We start from the raw sequence: 14,732 nt of genomic DNA on the forward strand, positions 1-14,732 counted from the left end.
TGAGGGGACCTGGGTACAGTGGGGGCTTCCCCTGTTCCTTTCACCCTTGGTGACTTCTGACCTTGGGCCCCCAGAGCGTGTGGAACGGATCCCCTGGATGGCCCCCGAGTGCTTGTCAGGCGGGCCCAACAGCCTACGCACTGCCACGGACAAGTGGGGCTTTGGTGCCACCCTCCTCGAGATCTGCTTTGATGGAGAGGCCCCCCTCCAGAACTGCAGCCCCTCCGAGGTATGTCTAGGGAACCCCTGGGCCCTTCCCACAAAGGGGGCCCCTCCAAGGAGTCCAGAGGACAGAATCAGAGCTCAGAGCTGCCTCCCCTCTGGCTGCGTGACTTTTTAAGTCTCTCTGGGCCATCTGCAGGCGGTCCACTCGGGGCTCACTGTTGTCCCTTTTTTTTTTTTTTTTTTTTTCTTTTTTTGAGATGAAGTCTCCTTCTGTTGCCCAGGCAATCTCAGCTCACTGCACTCTCCGCCTCCCAGGTTCAAGCAATTCTGCCTTAGCCTCCCAATTAGCTGGGACTACAGGTGTTCGCCACCATGCCCGGCTAATTTTTGTATTTTTAGTAGAGATGGGGTTTCGCCATGTTGGCCAGGCTGGTCTCAAACTCCTGACCTCAGGTGATCCGCCCGCCTCAGCCTCCCAAAGTGCTGGGATTACAGGCGTGAGCCATTGTGCCTGGTCAGTCCCAGCCTTTTTAGGTCCTTGTACCTGGCACACAGAAGGCAAGTAAGAGACTTGGCTTCAGTTTCAGGCAGAGTGACCAGGGCAGTGATGGAGATACCCTGGCTGCAGAGAGGGGAAGAGGGACAGAGGACGTACCTCACCCAGCACTGGGGTCAGATAAGGCTTCCCAGAGGAGGTTTGTATGTTGTTTTTGTTTTTGTTTTTTTGAGACGGAGTCTCACTCTGTCCTCCAGCCTAAAGTGCAGTGGCATGGTTTCTGCTCACTACAACCTCCACCTCCCAGGTTCAAGCAATTCTCCTGCCTTAGCCCTTCCGAGTAGCTGGGATTGCAGGCACCCACCATCATGCACAGCTAATTTTTTGTATTTTTAGTAGAGACGGGTTTCCCCAGGGTCCCAGCACTGGGATGGATCTCAGTGTGGGGCTGAGCCAGGTGCACAGCTAAATGTTGACCAGGCTGGTCTCAAACTCCTGACCTTGAGTGATCTGCCCTCCTTGGCCTCCCAAAGTGCTGGGATTACAGGTGTGAGCCACTGCGCCTGGCCCTGGAGGAGGTTTTATCTAAATGTAAAATTATGCCAATGAGCCTGGCTAGGAAGGGCAGCTTAGGCAGAGTGCATGTGCTGTGCAAAGGCTGAGGCTTTGGTGTATTGAGGAGCTGTGGTCCACAGGAGGGGCAGGAGAGAACCCCAGGCGGGAGGCTGACTGTGACACTCCAGTGCTGCATCATCACTGCACCTGGGTCCCAGTTCTGGCTCTGCAGCTGTGAGCACATCTTCCCATTTTGAGGAGCCTCAGTTGCCTCATCTGTAAAATGGGACTGACAAGAGCAGGCACCTGGCCAGTCCAGCCCTGCCACTCTGGGGCTTGACTCTGCCTCTTGGGGAAGGGGTTAGGGTGAGGGAAGGATGTTGACTCCTCTGGGTCCCTTCCCCAACAGAAAGAGCGTTTCTACCAGAGGCAGCACCGGCTGCCCCAGCCCTCCTGTCCAGAGCTGGCCACACTCACTGGCCAGTGTCTGACCTATGAGCCAACCCAGAGGCCGTCATTCCGCACCATCCTGCGTGACCTCACCCGGCTGCAACCCCACAGTGAGTTCCATCCCAGCACTGGGATCCTGGGGAAGTGGGACAGGGCTTGGATCCCTGCTCTATTTCCGTAGTACTTTCGAGGTCTCTGAACTGTATTTCAGGTTGTGTGCCAGTTTCTTGCAGTGGCGTTCACAAGTGTGCCCTGCCTGGCTGCCCTGAGCTCTCCTTAATGTATTTATGTATTTATTTTGTTTATTGTAATGGAATCTTGTTCTGTTGCTGAGGCCGGAGCACCGTGGTGCTATTGTAACTTGGCTCATTGTAACTTCCACCTCCTAGGTTCAAGCTATCCTCCCATCTTAGCCTCCCAAGTAGCTGGGATTACAAGCATGTGCCACCATGCCTAGCTAATTTCTTTTATTTTTAGTAGAAATGGGGTTTTGCCATGTTGGCCAGGCTGGTCTCAAACTCTTTTTTTTTTTTTTCCTGAGCTGGAGTTTTGCTCTTGTGACCCAGGCTGGAGTGCAATGGTGCAATCTTGGCTCACTGCAACCTCTGCCTTCTGGGTTCAAGCAGTTCCCCTGCCTCAGCCTCCTGAGTGGCTGGGATTACAGGCGCATGCCCCCACATCTGGCTAATTTTTGTATTTTTAGTAGAGATGGGGTTCCGCCACGTTGGCCAGGCTAGTCTCGAACTCTTGACCTTGTGCACCACCCACCTTGGCTTCCCAAAGTGCTGGGATTATAGGCATGAGCCACTATGCCTGGCTTCCTTAATGTTTTGTTTGGGGAGAGATACAACTTCTTTGGATTGTCTCTAATTAGAGAATTAGACCATTGCAGTTTTTTCTTTTTAAAAAATTTTTGTATTGTTTTCTTAAAAAAATTAATATGGTATTTTCTTTTTTCTTTTTTTTTTTTTAATTGAGATGGAGTTTCACTCTTGTTACCCAGGCTGGAGTGCAATGGTGCAATCTCGGCTCACCGAAACCTCCGCCTCCTGGGCTCAGGCAATTCTCCTGCCTCAGCCTCCTAAGTAGCTGGGATTACAGGCACACGCCACCACGCCCAGCTAGTTTTTTTTGTATTTTTAGTAGAGACGGGGTTTCACCATGTTGACCAGGATGGTCTCGATCTCTCGACCGCGTGATCCACCTGCCTTGGCCTCCCAAAGTGCTGGGATTACAGGCTTGAGCCACCGCGCCCGGCCTAATATGGTATTTTCAACTGGCCATATCACATTCTTGTGTTTTGTTTTTTGAGACGGAGTTTCACTCTTGTTACCCAGGCTGGAGTGGAATGGCACGATCTCGGCTCACCACAACCTCTGCCTCCTGGGTTCAGGCAGTTCTCCTGCCTCAGCCTCCTGAGTAGCTGGGATTACAGGCACGTGCCACCATGCTGAGCTAATTTTTTTTGTATTTTTAGTAGAGATGGGGTTTCACCATGTTGACCAGGATGGTCTTGATCTCTTGACCTCGTGATCCACCCGCCTGGGCCTCCCAAAGTGCAGGGATTACAGGCGTGAGCCACCGCGCCCGGCCTGTGTTTTTTGTTTTAAAGACTAGGTCTTGCTGTGTTGCCCAGGCAGGAGTGTGGTGGCTATTCACAGGCATGATCATGGCTCACTGCAGCCTGGAACTCCTGGGCTCTAGGGATCCTCCCGCCTGGGTCTCCCAAAGCGCTGGGATTACAGGGGTGAGCCACCATGCCTGGTCAGTTTTCCCCTTTTCTTTTTGAAACATCTGTGTCCTCTATCCAATCTCAGAACATCCAGATGTCAGGTTTGTTTTTTATTTTTAAGAGATAGTCTCTGTGGCCCAGGCTCACTGCATCCTCAAACTCCTAGGCTCAAATGATCCTCCTACCTCAGCCTCCCAAGTAGCTGGGACCACAGGCACATGCTACCACACGGGAGTAATTTTTTTTTTCCTTCTTTTTTTTTTGGGACGGAGTTTCGCTCTTGTTACCCAGGCTGGAGTGCAATGGCACGATCTCGGCTCACCGCAACCTCTGCCTCCTGGGTTCAGGCAATTCTCCTGCCTCAGCCTCCTGAGTAGCTGGGATTACAGGCACGCACCACCATGCCCAGCTAATTTTTTTGTATTTTTAGTAGAGACGGGGTTTCCCCATGTTGACCACGACGGTCTTGATCTCTTGACCTCGTGATCCACCTGCCTCAGCCTCCCAAAGTGCTGGGATTACAGGCTTGAGCCACCGCGCCCGGCAATTTTTTTAAGCTTTTTTTTTTTTTTTTTTTTAAGTGATGGGGTTTTGCCATGTTGTTCAGGCTAGTCTTGAACTCCTGGGCTTAAATGATCCTCCCACGTCGGCCTCCCAAACAAGTGTCAGTTTTGATGCAGCCGACTCTGCATCATTTTGGACAGAAAGTGGACTCTTTTAGCTGTTGCTGAAAAAGTCTTCTTACCTCTGGGATCGGAGGCTGGGGTAGCTGTGGCCAGCTTTGTGACTCCCAAGTGTGGGCCTGCTGGGAAAGGGTCGGGGTCAGATCTTACCCCCCGCAGCTCTTCCAGATCTTGCTGATGTCTTGACTGTGAACCTGGACTCACCTGCGTCAGATCCTACTGTTTTCCACAAGCGCTATTTGAAAAAGATCCGAGATCTGGGCGAGGTGAGGCGAGGGCCTGGGCTGCCTGCCTGGTAGGGGAGGAGTTTGGGGATTGAGGATAAATTCCTACCTAAGGTGACTCTCAGGAGATCTAGGTGCCAAGGAGTCTTAAGAGCTTGGAGTAGTTTGAGCCTGGGGTATTCCAAATGATCTCCCTCGAGGAGTGGCCTGGGAAATCGGGGGTTTGGGAGGGGTGCCGGGATTGCGGAGGTGGAGCTGATCCTCGTGGGCGCCCGACCAGGGCCACTTTGGTAAGGTCAGCTTGTACTGCTATGATCCCACCAACGACGGCACTGGCGAGATGGTGGCAGTGAAAGCCCTCAAGGCAGACTGCGGCCCCCAGCACCGCTCAGGCTGGAAGCAGGAGATTGACATTCTGCGCACGCTCTACCACGAGCACATCGTCAAGTACAAGGGCTGCAGCGAGGACCAAGGTGGGCGGGACTCGGCGAGCCCCAGCAACCCGAGGGGGCGTGGTTACAGTGTGGGTGTGGCGTTGTGGGCGGGGCCAGCCTGGCCCAACCAATTTGAGCCTCGACCTCAAGCTACTGGACGCAGTTCTTGGCAGCTGGGTGGGCATGGCCAGGCTGCCTCCTTCCCTTCTGGGGAGCCGCTACCTGCTGGGGCCAGGATGTGTGGGAGCCACTAGCAGCTCCCTTAAGTTAGAATGGGGTGGTGGATGGGTCCATCCCACCTGAGGAATGGGTCTAGTGTGCGCGGGTCTTGGCCCTCCTTCCTGACCTTGGAGGGCCACTGCTGGGCTCAGGGTAGGCTGTCCCCGGCCCTCCCTCCATCGTCCCCCACCGGGGCCGCCCCTCTCCGCGGCAGGCGAGAAGTCGGTGCAACTGGTCATGGAGTACGTGCCACTGGGCAGCCTCCGAGACTACCTGCCCCGGCACAGCGTCGGGCTGGCCCAGCTGCTGCTGTTCGCCCAGCAGATCTGCGAGGTGGGTCGACGCCGCCCCTGCTTCCGGAGCTTGCCTTTTCCTCTTCAGCCTGGGCTGGCCTGAGCTGTCCGGTCCCGTCTGCTCTCACGTCCCACCCCTGCTCATTTGCCCAGACCCGCTTGTCCTTGCGCCGATCTCCCAATTGGCCGGCTCACTTGGCCACACCCCTCCCAAGGGACCACGCGCGGCAGGCTGTGCCTCTCCCAACTCGCCCTCCAAGCCAGCGTTGCTCTCCAACCCCGCCCCTGCTCTCTGGCTCAGATTCCTTTTGCTTGGTGTCGCCTGCTATCCGGCCCTCTACAGCGGCCGGGTCGCCACAGGCTTGACCTGACTGTCCCCCAGCCATCCTGGCTGCTCAGGTCCTGCCGCCTCCCCCGGCCGAATCCCGCCTCATTGAAACTCACGAGCCCCGCCCCGCCCCCCAGGGCATGGCCTATCTGCACGCGCAGCACTACATCCACCGAGACCTAGCCGCGCGCAACGTGCTGCTGGACAACGACAGGCTGGTCAAGATCGGGGACTTTGGCCTAGCCAAGGCCGTGCCCGAAGGCCACGAGTACTACCGTGTGCGCGAGGATGGGGACAGCCCCGTGTTCTGGTGACCAGGCGGGGTGCAGTCTGAGGGGGTGTTGAGGTTACTTGGAACAGGCAGGGTGGAGTGGAAGGATGCAGGGTCTCATGACAGGGCGTGGTCCCAGTGGAGCGGGGCGGGGCTTAGTCGTGCGGGGTGCGGGGCCTATGGTTGCAAGGAGCCGGGCAAAGAGTGCGGCTTGGCTTGGTGGGCGGGGTTAACCCGGCCTAGCCTATAAGCGCCTCACCCCGCTCAGGTTGCGCTGTTAAGGGTGTGTCCCAACTAAGCCCGGAAAGATCCTTCAGTCCCAGGTGAGGGGTTCAGCTTGGTGTGACCCCCAAACCCTCAGTACAGCCTCCCCAGGCCTAAGTGTCCTTATCCCCCTAGGTATGCCCCAGAGTGCCTGAAGGAGTATAAATTCTACTATGCGTCCGATGTCTGGTCCTTCGGGGTGACCCTGTATGAGCTGCTGACGCACTGTGCCTCCAGCCAGAGCCCCCCAACGGTGAGAGCCAGGCCCGCAGCCTCACCTGGAGTTTGCTAGAGGAACTAGAAAGGCATGCAGTTTCCCTAGTCCATAGCAAGTGTTAAAAAACAAAAAAACAGGCCGGGCGCCGTGGCTCACGCCTGTAATCCCAGAACTTTGGGAGGCCGAGGCGGGTGGATCACGAGGTCAAGAGATCGAGACCATCCTGGTCAGCATGGTGAAACCCCGTCTCTACTAAAAATACAAAAAATTAGCTGGCCATGGTGGCTCGTGCCTGTAATCCCAGCTACTCAGGAGGCTGAGGCAGGAGAATTGCCTGAACCCAGGAGGCGGAGGTTGCGGTGAGCTGAGACCGCTCCATTGCACTCCAGCCTGGGTAACTAGAGCAAAACTCGTCTCAAAAAAACAAACAAACAAAAACTGCTGGGTGCGGTGGCTCACGCCTGTAATCCCAGCACTTTGGGAGGCCGAGGTGGGCAGATCATTTGAAGTGAGGAGTTCCAGACCTGCCTGACCAACATGGTGAAACCGCATCTTTATTAAAAATACAAAAATTAGGCTGATGCCCTTTTCGGCCTCAGCCCGCCCACACCTGGGTGAATTAAAAAAATACAAAAATTAGCTGGGTGTGGTGGCGGGCACCTGTAATCCCAGCTACTCGGGACGCTGAGGTAGGATAATTACTTGAACTCGGGAGGTGGAGGTTGCAGTGAGCCTAGCCCACCCACCCCACTGCACTCCAGCCTGGGCAACAAGAGTGAAACTCCATTTCAAAACCAAAAAATTGAAAATCGTGCATTCACATCCCAACTCATCAGTCTCGCAAGTGCTCACTCACTGAAGCTCACAGTCCTGATCTGTAAAATGGCCTACCTACAGTGCAGGGAGCCACAGACCGTGACAGAAACCTTTAAACGGAGGTAGGCAAAATAGGAACAGTTTATTCTGCTATTTGCACGCTCCATGGATGGGGAGGGCCAGGGGCTTCAACCTGGACTCTTAGATGTCATTAGGAATCCTATTTTCTCCATCGGATCTACTGTTTGTGGTGGCATCTGTCAGGGAAGATTTCCCTGTGTGGCAACAGTGCCCCCTAACCCTCAAGGAACCCATACCTCTGGCTTAGGGTCCCAGCGGTCCTTTTACCTGCTTTTCTCAGAGCTTGCTCCGTTTGGTCCAACCTGGTTCCTGTGTGCTCCGCCGAGCCAATCACTGTGTAGTCACGGATCACAGGGATTGGCCAGTCCTGACCTTGGGGGAGGAGCCCAGAGTCTGCTGGGGCTTATTCTATTTTTTTTTATTTTAATTTTTTTTTTTTTTTTTAATACCAGAAAAAGAAGTCTGAAGGGTGATGTTGGGGCTTATTCTAAAGCGCCTTTATGAGACGGGAAAAAAGGGCTGGGACAGTAGCTCACTCCTGTAATCCCAACACTTTGGGAAGTCGAGGCGGGAGCATCCCTTGAACCCAGGAATTCGAGACTAGCCTGGACAATGTAATGAGACTTCGGTTTTTGTTGTTGTTGTTGAAACAGAGTCTCGCTCTGACCCCATGCTGGAGTGCAGTGATGCGATCTCGGCTCACTGCAACCTCCCCCTGCAGGGTTCAAGTGATTCTCCTGCTTCAGCCTCCTGAGTAGCTGGGATTATAGGCATGTGCCGCCACACTCGGCTAATTTTTGTATTTTCAATAGAGGGAGTTTCACCATATTGACCAGGATGGTCTGGATCTCCTGACCTGCCTCGGCCTCCCAAAGAGCTGGGATTACAGGCCCGAACCACCGCACCCAGCTTTTTTGTTTGTTTTTGAGACAGAACCTCGCTCTGTTGCCCAGGCTGGAGAGCAGTGGTGTGATCTCTGCTCACTGCAACTTCCACTTCCCGACTGCAATTCTCGTGCCTCAGCCTCCTAAGACCTCGTATCTTAAAAAAATAAAAAAAAAATCAGCTGAGCATCGTGGTGGACGCCTGTAATCCCAACTACTCGGGAGGCTGAGGTAGGAGAATTGCTTAAACCTGGGAGGCATAGATTGTAGTGAGCCGAGATCGTGCCACTGCACTCCAGCCTGAGCAACAGAGGGAGACTCCGTCTCAAAAAACAACAAAAACAAACAAACAAAAAACACCTTGTGTGCTGGCTCACGCCTGTAATCACAACACTTTGGGAGGCTAAGGTGGGCAGATCATCTGAGATCAGGAGTTAAAGACGAGCCGGGCAAACATAGTGAAACCCTCTGTACTAAAAAATAAAAATAAAAAATATACAGTGGCCACAGAGGACGCCTCCTGCTCCCTAACGCAGGAGGAAACCAGGAGGGGGGAAGTCAGTCTCACCCACACCCTGTGCCTTACTCCTATCTGGAGACCCCACCTCTGTGAACTTATTTTTCTTCCATGGCCCTTGTGGCCGGTGCCTGTAATCCCAGCTACTCAGGAAGCTGAGGCAGGGAGAGCTGCTTGAAACCAGGAGTTGGAGGTTGCAGTGAGCAGAGATTGTGCCACTGCACTCCAGCCTGGGTGACAGAGCAAGACTGTCTCAAGAAAAAATTCTGGGCCGGGCGTGGTGGCTCAAGCCTGTAATCCCAGAACTTTGGGAGGCCGAGGCGGGTGGATCACGAGGTCAAGAGATCGAGACCATCCTGGTCAACATGGTGAAACCCCGTCTCTACTAAAAATACAAAAATTAGCTGGGCATGGTGGTGCGTGCCTGTAATCCCAGCTACTCAGGAGGCTGAGGCAGGAGAATTGCCTGAACCCAGGGGGCGGAGGTTGCGGTGAGCTGAGACTGTGCCATTGCACTCCAGCCTGGGTAACAAGGGCGAAACTCCGTGGCAAAAAAAAAAAAAAAAAAAAAAAAAAAAAAAAAAAATTCTGGATAAGAACAACCTGCTGTAAGGCTTAATAACAGCAAACACCTGACTCAGGCTTGCTCTATAACTATTACTTCAACATTCACAGTCGTCCCAGGTGGCAGATGTTATCCTATTTTAGGGATGAAAAAACTGAGGCCCAGAGAAGTCAACTCAAATTCAAAGTCACAGGGCCAAAAAGTGTAGGAGGTGGGATTAGAACCCTTGCAATCAATTTCATGAAGTTGCAGAGTGATTTTTTTTTTTTTTTTTTTTTTTTTTTTTTTTTGAGATGAAGTTTCGCTCTTGTTGCCCAGGCTGGAGTGTAATGGTACTATCTCAGCTCACCACAACCTCTGCCTCTCAGGTTCAAGCAATTATTTTGCCTCAGCTGCCCCAGTAACTGGGATTGAAGGCATGTAACACTACACCTAGCTAATTTTGTATTTTTAGTAAAGATGGGGTTTCTCCATGTTGGTCAGGCTGGTCTCTAACTCCGGACCTCAGGTGATCCGCCCGCCTTGGCCTCCCAAAGTGCTGGGATTACAGGCATGAGCCACCACACCCGACCTTTTTTTTTGAGACAGAGTTTTGCACTTGTTGCTCAGGCTAGAGTGCAATGGTGCAGTATTGACTCACTGCAACCTCCACTTCCCAGGTTCAAGCAATTCTCTTGCCTCAGCCTCCCAAGTAGCTGGGATTACAGGTGCCTGCCACCATGCCCAGCTAATTTTTGTATTTTTAGTAGAGACAGGCTTTCACTATATTGGCCAGCTGGTCTCAAACTCCTGACCTCAGGTGAGCCACCTGCCTCAGCCTCCCAAAGTCCTCGGATTACAGGCATGAGCCACCTTGCCTGGCCTTCATTGCCTCTTGAAAAGAGCTTGTCTTGTTTCTACTGTAGAAATTCCTTGAGCTCATAGGCATCACCCAGGGTCAGGTGACAGTGCTGAGACTCACCGAGTTGTTGGAACGAGGGGAGAGGCTGCCACGGCCCGACAAATGTCCCTGTGAGGTGAGACTTCTTTTGTTTTTCATTGTCTCTGCCATCCTGCTGTGGAGAGGACAACCCCACCTGCTCTGGGTTTTCCTTCTAGGTCTATCACCTCATGAAGAACTGCTGGGAGACAGAGGCATCCTTCCGCCCAACCTTCCAGAACCTCATACCCATCCTGAAGACAGTCCACGAGAAGTACCAAGGCCAGGCCCCTTCAGTGTTCAGCGTGTGCTGACTCACAGTGGCAGCCCTGCCTGGGAGGACTGGGCCAGGCAGCGGCCGCAGAGGGTGCCTCCTGCTCCTTACCCCAGGAGGAAGCCAGGAGGGCAAAGTCATCACCCACACCCTGTGCATCACTCCTATCTGGAGACTCCACCTTTATGAACCGACTTTTCTTTCATGGCCGTAAGCCTAACCGTGATCTTGAGGGACCCAAGATGTGTGGGGCAGTAATCTAGCCCCTGAATCCCCAGCTCCCAAACTTGAGCCCACCATTTCCACCATCTGGTAATAAACTCCTCTTTCCTCTGCTGGAGCCCGTGATTCTTGGAGCCCTGTTTCAGCAAGGTGGGTTAGCTGGGGGTCTGGTCTCCTGTGGGCTGCAGCTAGCCTAAGACACTGAAGAGGTAGCTGGATTCAACTATTTATTTATTTATTGAGACAGAGTTTTGCTCTTGTTGCCTAGGCTGGAGGGCAATGCCATGATCTCGGCTCACTGCAACCCCCACCTCCTGGGTTCAAGCTATTCTCCTGCCCCAGACTCCCGAGTAGCTGGGATTATGGGCACTGGCCAGCACGCCCAGCTAATTTTTTGTACTTTTAGTAGAGACAGGGTTTAACCATGTTGGTCAGGCTGGTCTTGAACTCCTAACCTCAGGTGATCCACCCACCTCGGCCTCCCAAAGTGTTGGGATTACAGGCCTGACTCACTGTATCAGCCAGGATTCAATGATTTAATTTTTTTGTACAGGGTCTGGTTCTGTCACCAAGGCTTAGAGTCGATTGGCTTGATCTCACTCGCAACCTCTGCCTCTTGGGCTCAAGTGATCCTCCAGCCTCAACCTCCCCAGTCGCTGGGATCACAGGCATGTGCCACCACAGCAGGCTAATTTTTTTCTGGTACTTTTGTAGAGACTGGGTTTTGCCATGTTGTTCAGGCTGGTCTCAAAATCCTGAGCTCAAGCCATGCATCCATCTCAGCATCCCAAAGTGCTAGGATTACACAGTGGTGAGCCACTGCACTAGGCCTCGATTGTTACACTTTTACCTACTCCCAAACCAATAGCCAGTCCAGTACCTGGTACACAGAAGTCATTCATTAACTACTTGTTTGTTTGTTTTGAGATGGAATCTCGCTTGTAGCCCAGGCTGTAGTGCAATGGCACAATCTCAGCTCACTGCAACCTCCACTTCCTGGGGTCAACAGATTCTCCTGCCTTAGCTTCCTGAGTAGCTGGGATCACAGGTGCCCACCACCATGCCTGGCTAAGTTTTGTATTTTTAGTAAAGATGAGATTTCACTACATTGGCCAGGCTAGTCTCAAACTCGTGACCTCACGTAATCCACCTGCCTCAGCCTCCCAAAGGGCTGGGATTACAGGCATGAGCCACCGTGCCCAGCCAATAACTAGCTGCTGAATGCACAAAGTATTTGGTTGGGTCGGTCACATGCTACATAGATTGGACTGCCAGTTTCACCCTTTCACATTTCTGTGTGACCTCAGGCAAATGGCTTCACCTCTCTGGGCCTTAGTCCTCCATTATGGGACCTTCACACTTGTTACTTCATAGGATTTATGTAAAGAGCTTATGAGGTGGTGTCTGTAAAATGCCTAGCAGAAAGACATGCAAACAAGTGCTTAAGTCAATATTATAGTTGGCTGGACACAATGAGTCATGCCTGTAATGTCAGCACTTTGGGAGGCTGAGGCAGGAAGATTCCTTGAGCCCAGGAGTTCAAGACCAGCCTGGGCAATACAGGAAGACCTGATCTGTATTATTTTTAAATGAAAATTTTAAAAATGAGGTTGGTTGGCTATAGTGTCTCACGCCTGTAATCCCAGCACTTTGGAAAGCCAAGGTGGGCAGATCAGTTAAGGTCAGGAGTTTGCGACCAGCCTGGCCAACATGGAGAAACCCCGTCTTGACTAAAAATACAAAAATTGGTGAGGCATAGTGGCTCACGCCTGTAATCTCAGCACTTTGGGAGGCCAAGGCAGGTGGATCACCTGAAGTCAGGAGTTCAAGACCAGCCTGGCCAACATGGTGAAACCCCTTCTCTACTAAAAAGACAAAAATTAGCTGGGCATGGTGGTGGGTGCCTGTAAGACCAGCTACTTGGGAGGCTGTGGCAGGAGAATCACTTGAACCCAGGAGGTGGAGGTTGTAGTGAGCCGAGAGCATGCCATTGCCCTCCAGCCTGGGCAACAAGAGCAAAACTCCAACTGAAAAAAAAAATGTAGCCAGGCATGGTGGCACATGCCTGTAATCTCAGCTACTGGAGAGGCTGAGGCAGAATTGCTTGAACTGGAAGGCAGAGTGCAGTGAGCTGAGGTTACACCACTGCACTCCAGCCTGGGCAAGAAAACAAGAGTCTCTCAAAAAAGAAAAAAAATGTATTGGCCAGGCGCGGTGGCTCACGCCTGTAATCCCACTACTTCGGGAGGCCGAGCTGGGTGGATCACGAGGTCAGGAGATGGAGACCATCCTGGCCAAGATGGTGAAACTCCATCTCTACCAAAATACAAAAAAATTAGCCGGGTGTAGTAGAGTGTGCTTGTAGTCCCAGCCACTTGGGATGCTGAGGCAGGGGAATTGCTTGAACCCAGGAGGCAGAGGTTGCAGTGAGCCAAGATCACGCCACTGCACTGCAGCCTGGTGAAAGAGGAAGACTTCGTCTCACCAAAAAGAAAAAAAAAAAAGTATTATTGTTATTCTGGTGTTTGGCAAAGTGTTTCTCCTTAACCTGTGTGACTTGAGATGGTGAGATAGATTATAAGTCAGACGCATTTGTGAAAGGCAGTTAAATATCCCCCAAAAGGACTTCTTTTTATGGGGGTAGGGACTGAGTCTTGCTCTGTCACTCACACTGGAGTGTAGTGGTGCTATTACAGCTCACTGCAACCTTAACTTCCCAGCCTCAACTGATCCTCCCACCTCAGCCTCCCTAGGAGCTGGGACTATAGGCTCCCGCGGAGTCTGGCTCTGTCACCCAGGCTGGAGTGCAGTGGTGTGATCTCGGCTCACTGCAACCTCAGCCTCCCAGGTTCAAGCAATTCTCCTGCCTCAGCCTTCTGAGTAGCTGGGATTACAGATACGTATCACCATGCCTGGCTAATTTTTGTATTTTTTGGAGAGATGGGGTTTCACCATATTGGCCAGGCTGGTCTCGAACTCCTGACCTCAAGTGATCCACCCACCTTAGCCTCCAAAAGTGCTGGGATTACAGGTGTGAGCCACTGTGCCTGGCCATCTGGCTAATTTTTTAATTTTTTGTAGACAGAGTCTCACCCTGCTGCCCAGCAAACTGCGGGACTCAAGTAATCCTCCCACCTTAGCCTCTTGAATAGTGGGATAACAGATCAATTTGTTTACAGCAGTTTTAGGTTTATAGCAAAGTTGAGTGGAAAATACAGAGTTCTCCTGTCCCCCGTCCCCCTCTACCCCCCTGCACAACCTCCCTTGCTGTCTACATCCTGTGCCACAGTGATATATTTGTTAGAATCTATGAACCTCTGCAGTCACAGTGGCTCACGCCTGTAATCCCAGCACTCTGGGAGGCCAAGGAGGGTGGATCATTTGAGGTCAAAAGTTCGAGACTAGACTGGGCAACATGGTGAAACCCCATCTCTACTAAAAATACAAAAATTAGCCAGGCATGGTGGCGGACACCTGTAATCCCAGCTATTCAGGAGGCTGAGGCAGAAGAATCATTTGAACCTGGGAGGTGGAGGTGGAGGTTGCAGTGAACCGAGATAGCACCACTGCACTCCAGCCTGGGCAGCAGAGCAAGACTCTCTCACAAAAAAAAAAAAAAAAAAAAAAAAAAAAATCTATGAACTTACATTTACATATCATTTTTCTCCCGAAGTCTGTACATGAGGGTTCATTCTTTGCTGTTGTACATTCTTTTTTTTTTTTTTTTTTGAGATAGAGTTTCGCTCTTTTTACCCAGGCTGGAGTGCAATGGCGCAATCTCGGCTCACCGCAACCTCCGCCTCCTGGGTTCAGGCAATTCTCCTGCCTCAGCCTCCTGAGTAGCTGGGATTACAGGCACACGCCACCATGCCCAGCTAATTTTTTTGTATTTTTAGTAGAGACGGGGTTTCACCATGTTGACCGGGATGGTCTCGATCTCTTGACCTCATGATCCACCCGCCTTGGCCTCCCAAAGTGTTGGGATTACAGGCGTGAGCCACCGCGCCCGGCCTGCTGTTGTACATTCTGTGGGGCTGGACAAATGTTTAAGGCATGAACCCACTATAGTATCACGTGGAGTAGTCTCACTGCTCTAAAAGTCATTCATGCCCCACCTATTCAT

The 14,732-nt window shown here is 52.2% G+C and overlaps 1 protein-coding gene across 10 annotated transcripts in view; it reads left to right on the forward strand.

Moving 5' to 3' along the window:
* The window catches only part of TYK2 (tyrosine kinase 2), a 31,569-nt gene extending 20,847 nt beyond the window's left edge, over positions 1-10,722 (forward strand). For 6 of the 10 annotated variants that reach the window (XM_074384637.1, XM_074384640.1, XM_074384639.1 and 3 more), the window contains 9 exons: positions 75-229; positions 1,626-1,776; positions 4,241-4,347; positions 4,586-4,778; positions 5,173-5,291; positions 5,717-5,889; positions 6,250-6,367; positions 10,100-10,210; positions 10,293-10,722. In XM_074384637.1, the coding sequence (XP_074240738.1) occupies positions 75-229; positions 1,626-1,776; positions 4,241-4,347; positions 4,586-4,778; positions 5,173-5,291; positions 5,717-5,889; positions 6,250-6,367; positions 10,100-10,210; positions 10,293-10,427 (1,262 nt within the window). In that variant the 3' untranslated portion in view covers positions 10,428-10,722. The remainder of the gene's footprint in view (positions 1-74; positions 230-1,625; positions 1,777-4,240; positions 4,348-4,585; positions 4,779-5,172; positions 5,292-5,716; positions 5,890-6,249; positions 6,368-10,099; positions 10,211-10,292) is intronic. The other 4 variants (XM_074384638.1, XM_074384641.1, XM_039466232.2 and 1 more) reach the window with 1 other exon arrangement.
* Positions 10,723-14,732: the final 4,010 nt, after the last annotated feature.

Source organism: Saimiri boliviensis, chromosome 14, assembly GCF_048565385.1.
Source record: "Saimiri boliviensis isolate mSaiBol1 chromosome 14, mSaiBol1.pri, whole genome shotgun sequence".
Taxonomy (NCBI): Eukaryota; Metazoa; Chordata; class Mammalia; order Primates; family Cebidae; genus Saimiri; species Saimiri boliviensis.